This window comes from Andrena cerasifolii, chromosome 3 (genome assembly GCF_050908995.1).
Source record: "Andrena cerasifolii isolate SP2316 chromosome 3, iyAndCera1_principal, whole genome shotgun sequence".
Classification (NCBI taxonomy): domain Eukaryota; kingdom Metazoa; phylum Arthropoda; class Insecta; order Hymenoptera; family Andrenidae; genus Andrena; species Andrena cerasifolii.
Window position 1 is genome coordinate 20098019 of NC_135120.1, and position 18034 is coordinate 20116052.

Consider the following 18034-nt stretch of genomic DNA (forward strand, 5'->3'; position numbering starts at 1 on the left):
CATTTCAAGAAAGTATGACATGAACAAATCGTGGTACAATTTTTATACGCGAAGATGTAGTTATTTTGTGTAATAATGCAATGATGATAAAAATAGTAATGACTTTATTAAGCCACGTATCCTTTTAGTACATGTAGTCTATAATACCTGCATATCTCATAATCGCTATCTTTTCTTGTATAAGCATGGTTTCAAATTAATAGGAATTAACTTGCTTTTCTTATTACCTACATCTTTTATCTTTTTAAAATCCAGAAAGTAGAACAAATTATGAGACAAGTCTTTCCAGGTGTTTTTGAAACCATAATCGCCTAATATTTTTATAAAATCTTCCACTTGCTCAAATCGACTTTCAACTTCAGCTATTTTTAAAATACCGCTGAAAGAATATTTTTCACATAAATTTTTAATATACAAATAAAATAAATTGCAATAACGTTAAAATTGTTTTTTTATGGATGCTTACTCTTTCTTGAGGACTCTATTAGCTTCTACGATGTAATCTTTGAGATTAGTCCCCATAAGCGACAAACAAAATACAACAACATGCACTCCATTTGTTAATAAAGGAGTATGTGCCATGTCACAAGCAGTGACATTGTCATTCAAAGAAACGAAATCAAAGGAGTGTACTTTGTGAGTAACAGAAGCAGCAAGTCTGGCTTCTCCACATCCAAAGTCAGCAATGACGTGTTCTTTTGGCCTGTAGCATGAGAAATAATCAATTAGCAAGCAGCGGAATATATAAAATTCGACTGATAATTACAATAAATTTTACACTAACATCTTTTTGATCGAAGATATTATAACGTCAAGAGGATTCAAAGGCCACTGTCCAACTTGCTGTTTATATCCGTAATGATATGCTGTAAACGCGTCTGGATCATCTTTGAAGTATTTTTTAGACTCAGAACTATCGCTATTATAAAGCGTTTCATTCAAATACCGAAATCTAGATGCTCTTAATTTAGTCATCATTTGGTCTCTTAAAGACCGAGGTTTTGCATTCTCTTTTTCTTTCCTTGTCTGCTTTTTTTTGACAACAAGCATTTCTTCCAATCGTTTAATATCTAACGCATGGTATTGCGTAACTGTTTTCTTATTCTTCTGTTCTTTTTTCTTCTTCTGTAATACTGAATTCAGTGACGCTGTTTCGTTCTTTGCCTTCTGCTTTCCCTTCTTCTTATTTTTTGTATGTTTAGAATCTTGAATTTTATTTGCATCAGACAACTGAGGTCCATTCTTATTTTTCTTAGATTTTTCAGTAATATTATTCTTTTTATTAGATTGATTAGAATTTTGTTCTATCAGACGCTTCTTCTGCTTATGTTGTTTTTCCCCATTAACTTTGTGCTGTTTATTTTCATTTTTAACAAGCAAATCCGTTTTCGTAATTCTATCTTTACTTTTTATATTTATTACTTTTGCAACGTCAGAATTAAGAAGACTCGCAGATATAGAGCCCCCTTCCTTTTTATGCATCTGCTTTAATTTTTTAGGTAGCTGGTGCGTGTTCTGTTTATGTTTACTTTTAAATTTCAAGTTCTGGTCTCCAACGACAGCAGGTTTATGTTTCTTTCCATCTTGCCCTTTCTGCTTCTTTTTCTAGAATAATTCTATTATTTAGGAGAAATGTGATGTCGACATGTTTATGGTCTTAAATATTTGTAGATATCGTAATATTCACGTATGAAAATATATAAAAATAAATGATATGTTTGAAAATGCTGCAACTCACTTTTGGAAAATTTTTGCCATCGACGTTTCTATTAGCGTCCTTTAGGTTCTTTTTACTTTTCTTGCCCATTCTCTTTATTTTATAAACAGTTGTGAATATCAGTAAAAATAATTCTTAACCATACATGAGGTACTTATAAGCCAGATGTATTATGAAAGTTTGTGTAGCAGAAACTGAAATACCGACACAGTGAGAAGTCAATGGTTCTGTTCCACACTTTGTAAACAAAAGTTGTTTCTTACTGCAAAAGAAAGGGAACAATATTAAAAGCTGTGCACTTATGTAGCTATTCGTGGAATGCATAGATATTAAGCTAAAAACAAAAGAGATACAATCGCAATTGTTTCCATTACTTCTGGGCGCGAAAACGTGTTATATTAACCTCAGCTCTAATCTAAATGAAAAAGATCGATTTCAGGAACATGCTGTATCTCGACTACTGTATAACTTTTGTTAAAATTACAGAATCTACTTATATTTGATAAAAACTTTATCGTTAATTAACTAATCCTCAGAAGACGGGCGGCAAGACGATTGTATGCAAGGCGGATGCCGGGTAAATTCTGATTCGTAGTACAGTTTCAATTGTGCGTACTTCAAAACAAGCTTTTAAACTAAAATACTTACTGCATACAAACTGTTTTCCTTAATTGAATCCGAGCACCTTATCACTAAAGAAACGGAAAAGGAAGTAGATCGAGTGACACGAGTCCTCGAGCTATATAATTTTCGGTGAAACAAAACAGACTCAAGGCGCGAGTCACGTCACGAGTGACCCGGCTCCCGCCGGCCGCGGGTAAAATGTATCTTACACACTTGCAACTTTCGTTTTCATGATAAACAGTCATTAAGGGGGTAGACACGGGTAATGCAGCGCTCTGTATACCGACATAATCTATTTTAATTAGATTAACAGCTCTAATTTTAATACAGCGTCTTTCAAAAGCAACACAGTAAACAGAAGCGCTCGTTTTGAGCGTCAAAACCAGTCACGTGACCAACGCTCAACCAATGATCAAGTGAGTCAGAGCAAGTCAAAAAAGTGAATGAGCGTTAACGATCGTCTAGCGGAAAGTCCTGTGGACCTAGTGATCTTCTAGGGAGTGATCGGAACAACGTGTATCGTCACCATGAAATTGGACCTTTATATGATTTATATGACGCTCCAATGGAACGATGTTCAGAAGAAAATTACCATTTTTGAAAACTTTGAATAACTACCTACTTTTGTGTGAAATATACGTAGAAAATATTATTAGATATTATTAAGAAGCTATATTTTTCAATAAAACTTTAAAGATGTACAGAATTTTAAGATAAATCTATTAATAAATAATATATATCGGGTACCGTTAAGAGGTACATATAGATAATGTTTATCCAACATTAATCGACCGTTTTTGATGCGACTATAATTGGGGGTGTATATATCATAAACTCCCTTGAGTCGTCAACAGTCGTCAAAGAATATATGTACAAGCTTCGCGATGTTTAAGGTTATATTTACATCGAATGTCATAGGATTGCGCGAATCATTAAAAGCGAAAAATGCAATTAGAAAAGTTTCAACTAACTCGTTCCATACACGTATGTATTATATCGATCGAATGCAGTATTAATTTAGCGATTAAATAATGCCTTAATCATTGTTACAGAATTTCAGATACTATTTTCAAAGGAAAATAAAACAACCGAGAGTGAGAGAATGAAAGAATTTAAGAAGAAGTTAAGGGAACGTACACCTATAGGTATGTTACCGTGCAGAAAAGAGACATTTGTTATAAGATTGTAAGGTCATTAACCGAATGGTATAATTCAATGTGCAACAGAAAAACTGGAAGAACTGGAGGAAGGAAAACATCCTTATCAAGAGAAGGAACCACTGCAACCATTTCCGAATGATATTAATCCAGAAACAGGTGAAGTAGGAGGACCGCGTGGGCCGGAGCCAACTCGGTACGGTGATTGGGAAAGAAAAGGACGTGTAACAGATTTCTAGATGCTCTAGTGAAGAGATGTGAGAAAAAGTTATATAACGTAGCCTGTACAAATTGTAGCATAGAGTAATACTGTCTTATAAATGGACCCAGTGCGTATTTATTGTTTGAAAATATGCACTAATATACAGAGTTATAATTCTATGTAAAAAAAACTATCTTCCTTGATGTACATAAACGACTTACTTATTTACTTAATCATTCGATGAATTCTAAGTGTCATCCAGATTCATTGCAATATTGCTACTTCATTGCTTTGTCACGCGTTTTAAAAATTGTTTTAGGGACCAAGAAACGCTATAGCCATCTATGTTCTGTTGAAAATATAACAAAAGAATTAATACTCTTTTAATTTCTATTTCATAATCATTTTCCAGTAAAATATATGAATAAGAGTGTTTTTGAATTGGGACTATCCTTTAATCATCTTAACACCAACATGTTTAACTGCCTGGATAAAATTGCTATCAAACCATTAACATATAGATCGAGAAAATTCGTCACAAGTATAAAATGAATGAATCTTAATTTACAATATAATCTTGACATTTTAACCCCTGTATGTCTTTTTCTTGCAAAACATAGGTGTTTTCTTGCAAACAAAAAAATTAGACGCGAAAGATGGGAAAGAAGAATCTACGAGAATGAAACAATTTCATAAAAAGCTCAAGTTGCAGCCAATACCAAGTGAGCAATTAGTATCGATGCTAATATTTCATAAGTTATGCTGTACAATTGCTACATAGAACATGTAATAACAGGAGTACCTCCGAAAGAGCGTTTCGTGGATCTGGTGTTAGTGGAAACTGATCCAGAGAGCGGAGAGCTAATAACAAATACTGAGAAAGATCCCACAAAGTGGGGAGATTGGCAAAACGGTGGGAGGGTGAGCGATTTCTAAGCTGAGAACTCCATTTCATACAGAATTTTCATTTGTATATCCAAAGTACAAGAAAAAATAACAATCTCAGTTTGTTTTAATCTATGAAATTCGTCGTTCTTAACTAAAAATAATAGCACGAATTTCTTCCAGTTTCTGTACACTAGTAAGAAAGTTCACTCCAATACGTTGGACTGTCAATGCTAGGTGAAACCGTTTAAGTTTCCTTTTTTACTCTGTTACAAACCAGTAATTGCCAAGCATTCGTAAAAATACAAATAAAAATGAACCGTTAGAAGCTAGTTAACATTAATAGAAACAAACGAAATTAGTATGACATCGGAAACGATCATTTAAAATATTGCCAGTCAAATCTTTTACTGGGAAATCTTTGCGAACATCATACAAGTAATCGTTTCCTAGGAGGATTACCATCAACATAACATTTTAGTTTAAAATTGTATATAATATAATGAACTTCAATTTTTCATCTACCGAATGTACACATAAAAATAATGAATAAACGAATATCGAATCGATATCTTCGCTTCATTACTCATTTTTTTTATAGGAACATGTTTTTTTTTACATTAAATGGTACAACAACAAGGAATAAGTAAATGCCACGTATTGCTTTTTAATCACTTTCGAAATAAAACGACGAACCTTCTTGTGTATAAATTGAGAATTTATCCTGTTACTGATTCTACGAAGTAACTGTAAACCGCGATTATAGATTATTATTCCAATAATAAGTTTGTTCGCGTACAAATAAATCAGTAAGTTGCCTTTGCACGAGTATTGTGTGTTTGGTGGTGTTTTTTATACTCAAGATTACAGTTTGCGAGTTTCTTCTGCAGAATGTTGCATCGTAAAAATTATATGTAGAGCTTTGCCGCACTGCTTTTTTCTGAATATTTAAAAAAAAGTGAATGAAAATATTACATAAAAAATGTTTCATGACGTGGAATTAACACTCATAGATATAATAATATTGTTGTTTATGTCATATTGTTTTTTAAAGTGCATTATCTTATATTTACAGTACAACTTAATATTACAGTATGAATACAGGAGTTTTCAAGTCACACCTTTATAATGCGCGATACACAAAATACAAAATTTTTGTTATGAAAAGTTAAAATTAAGAATAGCGAAGTATGTACAAAATGGCGGTTCTTACATTGTAACAATTTTTGTTCTACTCCTAAGCAGATCTTTAAAGGATGTACCAAAAATAATGCTCGTAGCATTTTCACTTAGTAAAAATTGATACTAAAACGAAACTAAAATTAATATTTCGCTAAACCTCAAATCTTTGACGTTAATACTCTGCAGATCTGAAAATCTTGCGATAATGAAGTCACTTCCCTAGTTGTCGGTAATTTCTAATCAGAAATTACTAAATAAATGCGCTACCATTGAGTTACGTTTGAAATACAAATTTGAATTATAAAATGAGAAAGTAACGTAATCTAAACGTACATAAATACACTGACATTCAAAGAATAATCCTCAGTCTTTCATCTAGCATCGACGGACCTGAAAATTGTAGTTTTAAGGTAGCATCGAATTATTAAAGATTATAGATCTTAACGAGTTATAAACTATAAAGTTTTATTGATGGCTAACACATCTCGCATCATCATGTTCCTGAGCGTCCATAAGGCGTTTACCACATTCCCGTGGTTGCCCACACCGTTGCCAAGCCATTCGGCAGGTAATTTTGTTACATCGGGGATCTGCGTATTATCGGGATTAGCATTCATCTGCTTATCCCAATTTGATATGTACCGGTTCTCTACGTTTAATGCCTCAATATACCTACGGATCAAGTGGAAGCAATACAATTTTCTGGATGTACTTTAAGGGGGATCACTCAGGTGAAAATGAACTACCAGTTATTTTACAGATAAAAATTTAAAAATATGTATTTCCATATTATTTTTACACTGAAATTAATTATGTAAGAGTTAATTATAAAGAGTGACAATTTTTTCAAAATTTAAAAAAAAAAAATCGAAAAAATTATTCGATTGTAAAATCCATACCCTTATCTCTGTAGTATTGTATACAAAGACTGCAAAAAAAAATTCAGCTCAAAAACTTCCTTTTTGGTCCGAGTTATAAATTTTTTGCTTTGGCGTAGTAACTAAAACGCTCCTGCTCCGTACGTTGGACCTTCTTCTTCTTGCAATGCCTGTTCTCTTCGCGATTGTGCAGTTTGTATCATTTTTCTTGCACGTTTGTATCTTGCTGAGGCTTTATCCTTATACCTGAGAACTCGTTTTTTGTGACGGTGTTCTTCACCCGATGGACATTTATAATGTTGTGGTTTCGTATCCGTCGAAACTGCGTGGTACATATATCGTCGCGTATATGGCAGCTTTCATAACTGTAATATTGTTTTTATTTCGTAATATAATTTTTTTTTATAATAATCTGTCAATTTTCTAATTTTAACTTCTTTCAGGGTACCCTGCCCTTTACCCCCTAAAGTAATGCCCTTCGTGCGCTCCTGTTTTACCAAATCGGTCAAAGCTCTCCATAATCTTTTGCTAACATGATTCACACACTCTTCTTTTTTCAACACCGTCACAAAAAACGAGTTCTCAGGTATAAGGATAAAGCCTCAGCAAGATACAAACGTGCAAGAAAAATGATACCAACTGCACAATCGTGAAGAGAACAAGCATTGCAAGAACAAGAAGAAGGTACAACGTACAGAGCAGGAGCATTTTAGTTACTACGCCAAAATAAAAAAATTTATAACTGGGACCAAAAAGGAAGTTTTCGAGCTGAATTTTTTTTTGCAGTCTTTGTATACAATACTACAGAGATAAAGGTATGCATTTTACAATCGAATTTTTTCGAAATTTTGAAAATTTTGAAAAAATTGTCACTCTTTATAATTAACTCTTACATAATTAATTTCCGTGTAAAAAATAATATGGAAATACATATTTTCAAATTTTTATCTGTAAAATAAATGGTAGTTCATTTTCACCTGAGTGACCCCCCTTAACAATAACAATTATGCTGAAAATACTAACAGAGGCAATTATCTTACCGTAAATAGGCATCCGAATGTAATACACGACTTGGTCTTGGAGGAACAGCAACAAACATTGGCTCCGGTTGTTTGGCGGCAGGCACGTTACTTGTTTGTGTTGCGGCTGCTGACGTTTCTGCAACACGATGTGTATTTAACTATCTAACGAGTGTTATTTTTACTGCAAATATCAATCTGGATTTATTAAGATTCAATTACCTGTTTCCATTGGCGGTAATATCGTTGGACCTTTCGATGGCATATAGTTTCTGCAATGAAAAACATGTTACAAGGAAAGCGTAAACTTCTAAGTGATCGTGCAACTTTGATATCGTAATTTTTGAGATCGTACTTGCTTCTTTCCGAAGGAGGTATGATGCGTCCATTCGACTTAAGGATATGTACTTCCTTAACGTGCCTTGCGAGTCTTTGTACACTTGGAAATGGGGGCACAGATTTCTTCGTACGGCCGCAACCACGCCATTGGCATTGAAATTCTACATCTATTGGAAGACAAAAACTCTGGTTATAAAATTTCCTCGAGTTTCAGCAGCATTGAAGTAAATTTAGTAAATAAAGCGAAGCACGCACCGCTAGCGGCGTTAACAAAGGACGATTGCACGTGTCCATTTTGTTCGGCGATACAGTGATCGATGCAATCGGTCATATCTTCGAATTGCCAGTCACAATTGTCCCAACAACATTCGTATACTACGTCTTGTAAAGAATTGGTGCCTACTGCTACGGATGTCCCTTTCAGCTGTCCCCCGTCCTCGTTCATTTTAATCGCTCGTTCCTCCCAAGCTTGTTTCTCTCCCGCTGGCAATTTTCTCCACTAGAATTGAGAAAAAAATATTCATTTCAATAACATCATTTACCATAGCAACAGCAGACGTGAATAGGAAAGTTGCAGAATGTTCGAAGAAGTTGGAAGGAAAGTTGCAGAATGATGCACGCCCTTATTCTCGAAAGACGACCCGATGAGCTATTCTCACGACATTATGCTTGATAAATTCAATCTTCATACTTTCCTTCTTCAGTAGATTTGTATAGTAAATTAAAAATGAACAGTAAAAAATAAATAAATACCTCGTTACCAACAATTCTGCTAATCTCTCCAAAAGACGATTCAGGATTGTTTTGCGTAATCTGCGTTCGCATTTTACTCGAATACAAAATATAGCCCGTAACTAATTTCTTACCAGCCGTTTTCTAAACAGAAGAAAACACAAATTATAATTTGCCACCGTCTTGGGAAGAAATCTTGGTATTACACCTTCAAAGGTAAACGTCTAATTCTCCTTCTAATGTTAAAACAACGTTTGAACGGTGCAAAAATTAAAAAAGAAAAATTTAAAAACGAAAACAGTATGCTGGCATATTTCTCTAAACAGAATTAAAACGAAATAAATAGAATGCAATATGTGATAAATTTATAAGCAAATAAAGCAAATAATGTCACGATAAAGCCTACCTTCTTCGTCGACACAGGTGTTTGAGTATTGGAGAGCACCGGTTGAGCTTCTGCGGATCCAACGGACGGTGGACCACCAGCATCCATGCTGTCCTCCCCAACTCCTACTCCTACTCCCACTCCTAATCCTACTCCCATGCCTAGTACATCGGGTTCCAGCTTCGGTAACAATGGTGATGCCTCCTATACCATTTATGTTATGTTACGTTCATTATCCGTTACCGAATGTAATATCATGGATATTCTGTGAATACTTTGTATCAGTATGGCAATCTTGTTTAATGCTATATTACCTACAGAAACCTTTCCTAACTAGAGATCTCGCGATGTTCAGATCAGCTCTATAGTAGATTTAATCGTAAAACGCTGCGATGCGTCGCGCATCGTTCGGAATATAAATGTATTGAGCTGATACAGTATGATTCTTCAATTCTTAAATTTTATTTGTAAGTATTGTCTAAGAAGTTTCTACGTTTAGATATGTTAATACTGTAAGCATTCCGTTTAAAGCAATATGCTTAGTTTCCACATTATTTGGGTTAGAGTGACATGGAAGCGACTTTTTGGTGGTATTCTATGTATATCATATATATACACACACACATATATATGTATTAGCGATAAACCCAACAGGTGCTCTGAATTTAAATCCATAGAGAATAATTACCAGACCTATGAACGTAATTATACAAAGAAACAAACGAAGGAATTCTATAAGAAAAACATATATATGTATATAAACAAATACGAAAAGATAAAACAGAGAAAGGAAAAACGAATATGCCGGCATAAAATTAGAAACATGCTTAGATACATATTTGTGGATGATCTTCGTCACACGCAAATCATATTCAATACGTTAAAGAAATTTGAAGTGTACCGGTCACGATGTATAGTCAGGCAATATTTCGTGATGTTAAGAACCTCCATATGAGCTTGCGTGTGATTCTAAGACAACATGCGTCTGTGTTGTATTGTTAACAAAACGTAAGAAACTTATGAGTAGAAATTACCATTTCAAATTGAGCTGAGCTAGGAGTAACAGACTTGACTTGATTTTGCGTCTGAGCCACATCGCCCGGAACCTACAACACACACATCACATGCAAAAGCAATAATATTCAGTTAGTTGCACGTCAAAATGGTGGACTACTTATTTGTTATCGAACATTCGTGTATGTTAGCTTGAATGCTTAGAACTTCGTACATACTTTAGCAGGGTTAATAGGCCTTCGGAAGAAGTAAATTTCATCCTCGGTCACTGCCGAGTTGTGATTGAACTTTTTTAAACCTTCCTGTCCAAGCTTTTTCATGAGGCTCTTACTTTCGTCGTACAGCGATTCACAAATATATACATCATCCTCTGGAATTTCTGTAGGTCGACCTGTAGAAAGTATACATATTTTCACAGAAACGGTGTATACCTTCAAGGGTACATTTTTCACAGTTTACTATTATACAGGGTTATTCGTAAACGTATGTCAATACTTCCGTGGTAAATCTATACACCGAGTAAAAATGTATATAAACATATATGTCCTATATACCTTAGTATTCCAGTTATGGATGGTTAAAGAAAATGTTCGCAGTGCCCGCGTCGTGCGCTTATCTAATGTTTACAGACAAAACTTCGGGCAGTCAGTACCTTATTCTCGCGAGTGCGGAACTCAATGCTATGTTCATATGACGGTTTTACTTATATTACTGAGTAGATTTACCCACTCAAGTGTCGACCGGCATTTATGAATCACACTGTACATTTATTAAAAGTTGCCTTGTGTACTTACTACAGATGTACTCTCCATAATCAAGAACGGTGCATTTGCCAACGATAGCCACAATTGGATGAGTACCATCGACAGTGGATAAAAAAAGTTCTTGTTTATAAAATAACTTTGTGGGAGCATGTGGCACTTCTACCGGCATCAACAACCATGGACCTTTAAAGTAGCACTTTCCACTAAAACAATTAAATAATCGTTTTTACCGGATCGATGAGTTTTGTAGAATTTACAGCAAGATATCGCGTAACATACTCTTTGGTCAACCATATAGCATCTATCTGCGCAATTTGTTGCCTGCCTCCATCTGTTGCTACGTAAACAAAGTCTCCGGTTTTTACAGCACCCGCGCACGTATTGTATTGTTCGTAATAGGTATTCTCCGTGTCGTCTGGACTATACAGTATCACATTCTACAAAGATAAGTTAGGCAAGACTTCTTATAATAAATCCGAAAATTATTTTAATACTATATCCTAGTTTGTATAAGTTTAGAAGAAGATGTATAGAATTGAGTATTTTATACGAAAAGGCAAACGTATCGTAAACGTAACTTACAGGTCTTTCTTTTTCTGTCAATTTTTCCCCTTCTTCTAATTCTGCAATTTCTTCTTTATGCTTTTCTAATCTTTCCTTGTATACCGATATCACCCTCTTTGGTTCTAAAGGTTTCTCTCTCGGAAGTAGTTTTAAATGATCTGGATCGAAATTCCAGACTTTGATTTTTTTAAAAGCTCTTGCTTTCGTAGAATATCTGGACTCGCAAACATAAACGTCTTTTTCCAAGAAACCTTCTGGTTGCATTCTAAAATAATCCTTAACGCTTAGAACACAACATCTGCCAGCCACTTTGGACAAAGGTACAGCTACGTGGGCATCGCTTTTAAATAACTCCTTATCGAGAAATTTTCTAGACGCTACATGATAAGTTTCACTTGGTCTATAAAATAAATTGCCATATAACATCTGTTGACCCTCTGCGTTTGTCCATAAACGTTCTATAAGAACCACACTGTATTCCATGCCTCGTTCTGTGGGTTCTATGTATGCGAAATCACCGGCTCTGTATACTTCTTGATTAAAACTCATCGAACCACCATTATCGCTATTACTCCCCTCTGTATTAGCATTCGCTTCAGAATCCTAAACAAAACAGAAATACCGAATAAATGCCAATGCTTTTTCCTACGTGATTTTTACGACATAAAGTACTACATACTTTTGTGTCATTCCCGTCGCAGCTTTCCTCTTCGTTAGGCAATGTCAGTTCTTGCTGTTGCTTTACACGTTTCAATTCTGCAACTTGAGCAGAAAGATCGAGGAGAGTATAATTAAGCGCTGGCGAATGTAATAAATCTCCGCTACGAGTTACTTCGTCGCGAGTACGCAAGAAGAATGCTTGAAGCTCTACGCTGTCTTCGAAAGGTTGCGAATCTGAACGCGACAGCCTTCTTGCTCGCTCTAAACATGTAAACACATCTTCTTGGAACCGATCTAGACGCTTATAAACTCCACGGTCTAATCTTCTTTTAATTAAATCTAATGATAATCCTCGTACCCTATTATTCCAGACAGAAAAATGCACCCAAATTGAATCAACGTTGGACAAAGGACAATGTACAAATACAATTAAGTGAAGCTTAAATTTAATCAAAGAAAACGTACTTCTTTCCATCAACAATATCATGTTCTGGAAGTTCTGCCATAGAGTCTGAGTAACACCTTCCCTCTTCATCTTGGTGGTTATAAAGAGCGGTGAAAATTGTTGCCAATATTTCTTGAACAGCAGCGGATACGTCAGGTACACTTTCTTCGTCTTCGCTTAATTGTAACTTTGTTTGAAGCACTAGTCGTTGTAAAATTAAAGCATCCTAGAACATCATTTCTATTGATATTAAATTGTATTAAATTTACCAACTCTATTAATTTGTTATTCAATATTTGCAAGATAACAAAATGTATACGCGAGAAAGCGACTGGTGGGCAATATTCTAAAAAGAATGAAGTCATTGTTTACTTCTGTTTCACTCCTCCTGGACTTTTTGGATAACCGTTGATCTACTTCTCTATCTCTCATTAAACGGATAAAACAAGGTCGAACTTTTAATGTCTTTTGCAGGGAAATGTTAGTTCCCTGGTTATAACTATTTCCTTGTTCGAACATTCTGAATAAACGCATGCACACGAAAAGCTTTTGTAAAGGAAGCACAAACTCTGTAGCTAATTACTAGGCAACTTTCCATGTATTTAATTTATAATCACTAGCTTGATAGAATTGCATATTAACGTTTATATTATTATTGTATATATTCATAGATAAAAATCATTCGTCACTGTGCAAAATTCTTCTATAAAACCGTACGGACCGACAATGCTACGAAAGAAACAAACTTCACGTAACCTCAAAAACTGTAACCGTAAACAGACCGAACTTTCCATGTTTTAGCGCGAAATTTCAATTTGACTTCCGACTTACGTATGCGCTATTAGTCACGTAGCTCTAAACTATTTTTGTATTTTACATAATCACCTCCGAGTCAAATTACGAATGTGTCGTTAATCTCTTTATTTTTCAATTTACCTTCTATCACCTTATTAGGCAAAAATATGACATGAACAACACAAAAAAAGTATTTTTTAATTTATCTTTTTAAGAATTCAAAGTAATTAAAAAAATGAATAATCATTATACTTTTATATAAATAGAACTTCTCTTCTTTTTGAAATTACCCAAATGACTTCTTAGGAGTGTCTCGTTTTATTTTAAACAGATCTTAAACAATAATGTATGTACGTACATATTACTGTACAAACCTTGTATATTTGTGAGTCAGGTTCATTGTATTTGCAAGCGTTATCGAACATGAGTATAAAGTCCGACACAAGTTCGTCTAAATTTTCGTATCCATTGTTTTTCACGGTGGCAGCTATTTTCTCCATGTTCATTGGTTGTTTGATTACTTCATAATAGTCGGGGTACTCGTTTTTATTTGGTAATTTCATAAAAATTAAAGACAACTGTCTTCCTTTCGCGTCATGATAATCTTTTATGGTATCGTACATAGTTCTTAATTTTTGTAAGTGAAGCGGTATGACCTTCTTAGGTCTCCTATGTATAAAAAATAGATGTATATCATGTACACACATGTTTCTTATCGTAATGAAGGTAACTCTTTACCACTAAACGTATACGAATATCTCTCTAATGCTGTACACTTTAAATAGTACTTACCCAACATTCCTAGTTGGTGTGGACGCACTTGATTTTGTTGGTTTAGGTGTTTCTGGCAGGGGACCTAGCTCTTTCACTTTATCCATTAAAACCTTTTCCAAAGTATTTGCATCTTCATATATCAAAGAGCCTTCTTCGTTATACTGACGACAGTTGTTAAACATTAACTAAACAGAAAGAGACAGTAATGCAATACAACGTAAAATACAATAAATCTGTGATGAAGAGTAGGCAATGCATAGTTTTTTTTTATTATAACAGTGTAGAAAATATACCTTAAAATCTTGTATTAATTCGTTTTCACTCTGATACTTCTCTGCTTTAATATTAGCTTCGATGGCTAACATGTCAATGGGTTCTGCTATCACTTGATAATAGTCCGGATAGAGTTTTTTAGAAGGCTTTTCCATAAACATTAACATTGGTTGCCGGCCATCTTCGCACTGTAACGTTGTAATTCTTTCTGTATTGATACGTTTCGGCTTTAATAATTCAAGTTGGAATTACTTACAACGTATTCCATGACGCATTTAACTAATGCGTACAATCTTTTCTTCAATGGTATATTGTCTTTATACTTTCCACGAGTTAACAGATTTGAAGCACGCTTAATGAGTTTAGGTTGATGGGAACTGTTTTCGAATTCGCTGTCCGAGTCTGAATCCTACGAACGTAAGAAACACGTAAAGTGAAAACTGAAATGAAAAGCGATGTATCCTCACTCGGGAAAATCTTATTTACCTGATCAAATTCTAATAGTTCTTGTACTTTCTCTTGCATAATTTTTTGTAGCTTTACAGCACACTAAAAGATCACAGCATAAATGAATAATAGCTGTAAAGTACGTAAAAGTTTCAAATCAATCGATGTTTATTACCTTATACAACCTAGAGGTATGAATATTATATTTTTTTGCATTTTCAAACATAATATTCATATCACCAGCCACTTCGCTAACAGTGCCATATTCACCTTTCTGTAATAATTATAAGTAAAATAAAAATAACTTACACACTACAAAGAGTTCGTACTTTTATCAATTACCTTTATCTTTGTACGAATTTGTAATAAAGAAATAGGATTTTTAATCATTTTATAGTAATCGGGATATAGTCTCTTCGATGGCAGTTTCCAAAAATATTCGCTCATTCTAACTCCTGCATAAATACAAAGTTTCACCGATATTATCATAAAACTTATTCTTTTTTATGTAATACCACAATAACGTTTGCTTTCTACTTTGGTACCTTGATTGTTGGGTGCTGTTCGGATAGTTTGAAACAGCTGCCACTGTGGATTATCAGCTTCCTCAGTTTCTGCGGGCTCTTCCTCTTCATCGTCGCTTTCTTCGTCTTCGTCTGGTAACGCCGCAGTCTGTGATATTAAGGACTGTGCCATTGTGCGACTTCCTCTTTTACTTCGTGTTGATGGAGCGGTTGTCGCAATCTTTGGAACACTGCTGCTTAATCCAGTATCCTGTTTCCTTGCAGCTGCAGTGATAATCTTCTTCAAAAGTTTGGCATCTTTATAAATTTGCGAACCCGGTTCATTAAACTGACAAGCATTGCGACACATCAGCATTAAATCTTTTTCCATATCTGGAACGCAACTGTAGGCACCTTCTTGAATTTTCCTCGCAACTGTTTTCAGGTCTACGGGTGTCTCGATTACATCGTAATACTCTGGATACAACTGAAAACGTAACATTCTTCATATAATACATTTGCTAAAAAAATAGCAGATTAACACTTCACAAATAAGTATTTATAACACGAACTTTTTTAGACGGTTTAAGTTGAAACATTGTATGTAAAGGCCTGTTGTTGTCAGCTGGATCTGTTGCCGTCATAACTGCTGCGAATAAGTCTTCGAAAAGTTGCATCGTCTCCTCGTCAGGATTTGTAGAACTTTCAGATGTATCTTCTGTATCATCTTGTTTTGTCGTGGCTTTCCGAGCCTATAAAATTAATATTGTATCAATCACTCGACGATCGAAGATCATGTGTGTATGTATGTAACATTGTATGTATCATAGCTTACCAATCGTCCTACTTTTAGTATAAGTTTTCCTTTAGGCTCTGGGTCTTCATACTCCTCCGTAATACGATTTTTTGTATGTACACACAACTCCCAAAGCTCGGTGGCATCTTTATACTCAGGAGAAGTACGCTGTTTTCGAGAAATAACCCCAGTAGTTTATGCATCGACTTAATATCAACATTTTAATATTTTATACGTGCAATATGCATAATAATTTATGCCGACATATATTACCATATAAAAAGCTTTTGCATTGTTAACCATAAGTTGAATATCAGCTGCTAAATCATCCATATCTCTATATTCATCAGTTTTCAGTTTCTGTTGAACTTTTAATAGGTCTATAGGATTTGTTACAACTTCGTAGTAACCTGGTTCTTGTCTGCGTTTAGGCACACGTATAAATGCATCACATAACAGCGTTCCATCTTCCTTCTTTTGATTACGTAGCACATCGTACAATTGTTGGCACAAGTCACTCTAGGTATGTGAAAATCAAAGGATTATTAAGCTTAACCGTTAACTAATAATCGAGCCTTTTAACATGCATCAGCTTACAAACGATCTAAAACAACTTACGGGGTCCAATTTTTTTCTCCTCTTCGTCGGTTCAGGCGGTATATCATCGCCGTCATCTTCTGTGCCTCGACTTGCAACCGAGGACGTTCTACGACGCTTGTTCATCTTGAATGATCTTAAAACACAGAAAAGATAGACGTATGTACAAACACAAAATAACACCAATGTCCTGTATCAATATGGAGTTACTACATCATAATTTCGCGTCCAAGTCACAGTGTCACTGTGACTAGTGTACATACACAGAGAACTCTTCAGCTACATGTTATGCCTGGCTAATGCAATATAATTACATCACTTAGGATGCACGGGAACGGAGTGTGAATAGATATCTTATGGGGCGAGTTTTATGTGCAATATATTCATTTACTGAATATGTTACTTTACAAAGAAATTCCTTTGCGTGCGTATTAGGTATGAAAGTAATCGAGATAGACCAACTGCAGTTAAGAAAAACTCGCCGCCATGATATGTCGCCACTGTGCTTTAAAATGCAGGAATGCATAGCGTTTCAATTTTCCGACTTAACGTTAAAATCGAGCATGCCGCGGAGTCGAATTTAACGCGGAAATTACACTGAGCTGGTGTCTGAGCAACCGATGGAACGGCAGTACGGTATCGAGGAAGTTTAAAACGAATCTCCGCCTAACTAAAATTTGCCGCCATATCAGAACCTCACTGCATCGTTGAACTTCATTCGCCCACAACTATTATTGTTTTCCTCTCGGCGCACTCGTGCTATTGTTCCCCGGGATCCTCACCTGCCGTTAAAATTTGTACAAAAGGTTTTCCATTAATATAGAACATGTGGAACAGAAGCGTTACAAATATAGTACGCTTTTCATCTGCAACGCACCATGACACACGACTTGGCTAACGCCATGCCGTAAGCAACCGCGGGCTTATAATCGTACGGACCATACGATCCTACAGCCAGAAATAGAGACTACTTCGCGATGTCGTTTTACACATGAATTTACTCGGTCGATAACATAGATCTCAAATATTTCGTACAAATATCATGAAGCGATTAATAAGATAGGTAGAAGAGGAGTTGGTAGATTCAACTTGACAGTTGCAAATTGTTTTAATGGAATCTGTGCGATATAATCCCGTAGTATTGCTAGACCTCGCCTGTAGTGTATACTGTGTCCAATGTTACTTTTAATAGTAACTAAATAAAAGCGAAATTAAGGTTTATCAATCCAGTGAAACGTAAGATTTTTATTTGTTGTATACCGATAGAAATTTCTCAATGATG

General features: G+C 35.0%; 4 protein-coding genes across 10 annotated transcripts; 2 read left to right on the forward strand and 2 right to left on the reverse strand.

Moving 5' to 3' along the window:
* Positions 1-84: 84 nt before the first annotated feature.
* On the reverse strand, positions 85-2553 carry LOC143366745 (uncharacterized). 2 transcript variants are annotated; one of them, XM_076808073.1, is made up of 5 exons: positions 2366-2553; positions 1739-1979; positions 785-1605; positions 467-703; positions 85-379 (listed from the first exon to the last, which is right to left on the reverse strand). In XM_076808073.1, exons 2-5 carry the CDS (start codon positions 1805-1807, stop codon positions 166-168), a joined length of 1341 nt encoding a protein of 446 aa, XP_076664188.1. In that variant the 5' UTR covers positions 1808-1979; positions 2366-2553; the 3' UTR covers positions 85-165. The 2 variants fall into 2 exon arrangements, with proteins under 2 accessions (XP_076664188.1, XP_076664187.1); XM_076808072.1 differs by having other exon boundaries at positions 1739-1975; positions 2244-2553.
* Positions 2554-2872: 319 nt separating this feature from the next.
* On the forward strand, positions 2873-4081 carry LOC143366768 (succinate dehydrogenase assembly factor 4, mitochondrial). The gene is made up of 3 exons (XM_076808129.1): positions 2873-3325; positions 3394-3486; positions 3568-4081. Exons 1-3 carry the CDS (start codon positions 3226-3228, stop codon positions 3735-3737), a joined length of 363 nt encoding a protein of 120 aa, XP_076664244.1. The 5' UTR covers positions 2873-3225; the 3' UTR covers positions 3738-4081.
* Positions 3621-5154, forward strand: LOC143366769 (uncharacterized). The gene is made up of 4 exons (XM_076808130.1): positions 3621-3755; positions 4113-4241; positions 4321-4422; positions 4497-5154. The coding sequence occupies exons 2-4, from the start codon at positions 4121-4123 to the stop codon at positions 4634-4636; spliced, it is 363 nt and encodes a 120-aa protein (XP_076664245.1). The 5' UTR covers positions 3621-3755; positions 4113-4120; the 3' UTR covers positions 4637-5154.
* Positions 4646-17685, reverse strand: Polybromo (protein polybromo). 6 transcript variants are annotated; one of them, XM_076807987.1, is made up of 27 exons: positions 17535-17685; positions 16774-16888; positions 16429-16674; positions 16195-16323; positions 15932-16111; positions 15402-15846; positions 15199-15311; positions 15032-15130; positions 14896-14958; positions 14666-14818; positions 14430-14597; positions 14155-14321; positions 13737-14031; positions 12588-12793; positions 12142-12481; positions 11481-12065; positions 11178-11335; positions 10929-11101; positions 10353-10525; positions 10155-10226; positions 9142-9324; positions 8757-8879; positions 8259-8502; positions 8020-8170; positions 7887-7936; positions 7686-7803; positions 4646-6439 (listed from the first exon to the last, which is right to left on the reverse strand). In XM_076807987.1, the coding sequence occupies exons 2-27, from the start codon at positions 16876-16878 to the stop codon at positions 6223-6225; spliced, it is 4956 nt and encodes a 1651-aa protein (XP_076664102.1). In that variant the 5' UTR covers positions 16879-16888; positions 17535-17685; the 3' UTR covers positions 4646-6222. The 6 variants fall into 6 exon arrangements, with proteins under 6 accessions (XP_076664102.1, XP_076664100.1, XP_076664099.1 ...); XM_076807985.1 differs by lacking the exon at positions 17535-17685 and adding an exon at positions 17448-17485 and having other exon boundaries at positions 14669-14818; XM_076807984.1 differs by lacking the exon at positions 17535-17685 and adding an exon at positions 17448-17485.
* Between the last annotated feature and the right edge of the window lie 349 nt (positions 17686-18034).

Coding starts and splice junctions, on each gene's coding strand:
- LOC143366745 (XM_076808073.1), bottom strand. CDS start 1,807: ATGGGCAAGAAAAGTAAAAAGAACCTAAAGGACGCTAATAGAAACGTC. Junction 1,606..1,738: donor ATGGCAAAAATTTTCCAAAA/GTGAGTTGCAGC, acceptor GAATTATTCTAG/AAAAAGAAGCAGAAAGGGCA. Junction 704..784: donor ATATCTTCGATCAAAAAGAT/GTTAGTGTAAAA, acceptor CTCATGCTACAG/GCCAAAAGAACACGTCATTG.
- LOC143366768 (XM_076808129.1), top strand. CDS start 3,226: ATGTTTAAGGTTATATTTACATCGAATGTCATAGGATTGCGCGAATCA. Junction 3,326..3,393: donor AACTAACTCGTTCCATACAC/GTATGTATTATA, acceptor TCATTGTTACAG/AATTTCAGATACTATTTTCA. Junction 3,487..3,567: donor AAGGGAACGTACACCTATAG/GTATGTTACCGT, acceptor AATGTGCAACAG/AAAAACTGGAAGAACTGGAG.
- LOC143366769 (XM_076808130.1), top strand. CDS start 4,121: ATGAATAAGAGTGTTTTTGAATTGGGACTATCCTTTAATCATCTTAAC. Junction 4,242..4,320: donor ATCGAGAAAATTCGTCACAA/GTATAAAATGAA, acceptor TGCAAAACATAG/GTGTTTTCTTGCAAACAAAA. Junction 4,423..4,496: donor CAAGTTGCAGCCAATACCAA/GTGAGCAATTAG, acceptor ATGTAATAACAG/GAGTACCTCCGAAAGAGCGT.
- Polybromo (XM_076807984.1), bottom strand. CDS start 17,470: ATGAAGTTCAACGATGCAGTGAG. Junction 12,482..12,587: donor GATATTGTTGATGGAAAGAA/GTACGTTTTCTT, acceptor CTGGAATAATAG/GGTACGAGGATTATCATTAG. Junction 12,066..12,141: donor GCGACGGGAATGACACAAAA/GTATGTAGTACT, acceptor TGTTTTGTTTAG/GATTCTGAAGCGAATGCTAA.